This window comes from Cheilinus undulatus, linkage group 24 (genome assembly GCF_018320785.1).
Source record: "Cheilinus undulatus linkage group 24, ASM1832078v1, whole genome shotgun sequence".
In the NCBI taxonomy this organism is placed as follows: domain Eukaryota; kingdom Metazoa; phylum Chordata; class Actinopteri; order Labriformes; family Labridae; genus Cheilinus; species Cheilinus undulatus.
This window is the reverse complement of record NC_054888.1, coordinates 424,875-429,195: the sequence shown is the minus strand read 5'-3', so window position 1 is coordinate 429,195 and position 4,321 is coordinate 424,875. Positions and strand designations below refer to the sequence as shown.

Sequence of the window (4,321 nt, the reverse complement as noted above, 5' to 3'; positions counted from 1 at the left end):
CAACACACAACAACAACACACAGCAACAACACAACAACAACAATACACAACAACAACATTAACACACAACAACACACAACAACAACACACAACAACACACAGCAACAACACAACAACAACAATACACAACAACAACATTAACACACAACAACACACAACAACAACACACAACAACACACAGCAACAACACACAACAACAATACACAACAACAACACACAACAACAACAACAACACACAACAACAATACACAACAACAACAACAACACACAACAACACACAACAACAACACACAGCAACAACACACAACAACAATACACAACAACAACAACAACACACAACAACACACAACAACAACACACAGCAACAACACACAACAGCAACACACAACAACACACAGCAACAACACACAACAACAATACACAACAACAACAACAACACACAACAACATACAACAACAACACACAGCAACAACACACAACAACAATACACAACAACACACAGCAACAACACAACAACAACAATACACAACAACAACAACAACACACAACAACACACAACAACAACACACAGCAACAACACACAACAACAATACACAACAACAACAACAACACACAACAACACACAACAACAACACACAGCAACAACACACAACAGCAACACACAACAACACACAGCAACAACACAACAACAACAATACACAACAACAACAACAACACACAACAACACACAACAACAACACACAGCAACAACACACAACAACAATACACAACAACAACAACAACACACAACAACACACAACAACACAGAACACACAACAACAGACAATAACACACAACAACACACAACATACAACAACAAAACACAACAGCAACACACAACAACACACAGCAACAACACACAACAACAATACACAACAACAACAACAACACACAACAACACACAACAACAACACACAACAACACACAACAACAACAACACACAACAACACACAACAACAACAACACACAACAACACACAACAACAACACACAACAACAATACACAACAACAACAACAACACACAACAACACACAACAACAACACACAGCAACAACACACAACAACAATACACAACAACAACAACAACACACAGCAACAACACACAACAACAATACACAACAACAACAACAACACACAACAACACACAACACAGAACACACAACAACAGACAATAACACACAACAACACACAACATACAACAACAACACACAACAGCAACACACAACAACACACAGCAACAACACACAACAACAACACACAACAACAACACACAACAACAACAACAACACACAACAACACACAACAACAACACACAGCAACAACACACAACAGCAACACACAACAACACACAGCAACAACACAACAACAACAATACGCAACAACAACAACAACACACAACAACACACAACAACAACACACAGCAACAACACACAACAACAATACACAACAACAACAACAACACACAACAACACACAACAACACAGAACACACAACAACAGACAATAACACACAACAACACACAACATACAACAACAACACACAACAGCAACACACAACAACACACAGCAACAACACACAACAACAATACACAACAACAACAACAACACACAACAACACACAACAACACACAACAACAACACACAACAACACACAACAACAACACACAACAACACAACAACACACAACATACAACAACACACAACAACAACACACAACAACAAACAACAACAACACACAACACACAGCAACAACACACAACAACACACAACAACACACAACAACAACACACAACAGCAACACACAACACACAACAACACACAACAACAACACACAACAACACACGACAACACACAACAACAACACACAACACACAACAACACACAACAACACACACAACAACAACACACAACAACAACACACAACAACAACACACAACACACAACAACACACAACATACAACAACACACAACAACACACAACAACACACAACAACAACACACAACACACAACAACAACACACAACAACACACAACAACAACAACAACACACACAACAACACACAACAACACAACAACAACACACAACAACAACACACAACACAACACACAACAGCAACAACAACACACAACAACACACAACAACAACAACACACAACAACAACACACAAAAACAACAACACACAACAACAACACACAACAACAACAACAACAACAACACACAACAACAACAAACAACAACAACACACAACACACAACAACACACAACAACACACAATAAAACACAACACACAACAACACACAACAACAACAACACACAACAACAACAACAACAACACACAACACACAACAACACACAACAACAAAAACACACAACAACAAAACACAACAGCAACACACAAAAACAACAACAACACACAACAACACACAACAACAACAACACACAACACACAACAACAACACACAACACACACAACACACAACAACACACAACAAAACACAACACACAATAACACACAACAACAACACACAACAACAACACACAACAACAACACAACAAAAACACACAACAACAACACACAACACACAACAAAACACAACAACAACACACAACAACAACACACAACACACAACAAAACACAACAACAACACACAACAACAACACACAACACACAACAAAACACAACAACAACACACAACAACAACACACAACACACAACAACAACCAACACACAATAACACACAACAAAACACAACAACAACACACAACAACACACAACAACACACAACACACAACAACACACAACACACAATAACACACAACAACACACAACAACAACAACACACAACACACAACAACAACACACAACAACAACACACAACAACAACAACACACAACAACAACAACACACAACAACACACAACAACAACACGCAACAACAACAACACACACCACACAACACATAACAACAACACACAACAACAACCCAACCCTTTCCTGAAATATCTCTAATATAAATGGAACATCAACCTGTTACTGAAGACTCAGAAACGAAGAAATAAAATTAGAATTTATTGATTACAAACCAGGTCAAAGTTTAATAAAGAATTACAGACAATAATTATTAATCAATATTAAAACCAATCACTCTGTGGTTCATTAATATTCAACATTTACAGGGAACAGACTCAGACAGGGACGTGATGTCATCGGTGATGTCATCAGTGACGTAGTCCTCACAGCGTAGTGAACCGGCTCAGAGCCGCTCTCAGCTTATCAGCGATCTAACCAATCAGAGAGCAGGGAGACCATGATGTCATCATACATCAGTCCCTCACAGAGAGAAACACTGCAGTAAGGCTGATGACATCCGTCTACTGGACTGCCATCTTGGAGAGGGGTAGCCTGGATGGAGCCCTTCTTTTAGGTTACCCCTCTCCAAGATGGCTGCCGAGTATACAGCCAGGACGTACCTACCTGTGTCTGAGCCCCTCCCCCTCACCTGCTGGTAGAAGATCACCTGTCTCTGCAGGTACAGCTGCATCACTCTGTTGTAGTCATGGATACGGTTGCTATGGAAATGATTCATCTCAGCTGAAAGAGACAAAGTCAAGAGCCGGCAGCTGATTGGTCCATTCAAAACCACAGTCATAGTGTGCATTTACCCTGTAGTGTGTGTAAGTGTGTATTTGTGTGTATTATGTGTAGTATAGTTGTGTATTAGTGTGAATTAGTGTGTAATAGTGTGTATTATTTATTTAATTAGGGCCCGAGCACCGAGTGGTGCGAGGACCTAATTGTTTTTCCTGAAGACGTGTAATTTTCCGTCATTGCGTGGACTTTTGAGGCCCTTAACATATCTGAATTTGTGGATGATTTTGCACGTACATCCAGTCTTGCGAAAATTGTGATATTTTTTGGGTCTCCAACATGAAAATTCAGAATTGCAAAAATAGCGCCCCCTATGGGTTTTTCAAAGTTGAAGCTCCCTCCTTTGACTTTGTCGTAGATTCATCAAATTTTGTGTGCAGGTGCGGCTTGGGCAGATCTACTAAAAAGCCTCCTGGGCCCACATGCTATCTCCAACAGGAAATGTGTCATTTTGAATAAATTAGCAAAACTTGGGGTATTTTTGACCTTTTCCAGGGGTCATATCTGGATTAACTCCACTGAGGGATTTCATCTGATCGACTTGTACTTTGGCACAGAGGTAGATGAGACATGGATGATAAAAAGTTATGCGGGGTTTTCTCATTAGTCGAAAGGCGGGGCCGTGGCGAGCCCT

General features: G+C 39.8%; 1 protein-coding gene across 3 annotated transcripts in view; it reads right to left on the bottom strand.

Moving 5' to 3' along the window:
* Positions 1–2,985: 2,985 nt before the first annotated feature.
* The window catches only part of LOC121506320 (sorting nexin-9-like), a 45,988-nt gene continuing 44,652 nt past the window's right edge, over positions 2,986–4,321 (bottom strand). The window contains exons 16-17 of one of the 3 annotated variants that reach the window (XM_041782081.1): positions 3,514–3,630; positions 2,986–3,320 (exon numbers count right to left, since the gene is read on the bottom strand). In XM_041782081.1, coding sequence (XP_041638015.1) covers positions 3,313–3,320; positions 3,514–3,630 — 125 coding nt within the window. In that variant the 3' untranslated portion in view covers positions 2,986–3,312. The remainder of the gene's footprint in view (positions 3,321–3,513; positions 3,631–4,321) is intronic. The other 2 variants (XM_041782082.1, XM_041782080.1) reach the window with 2 other exon arrangements.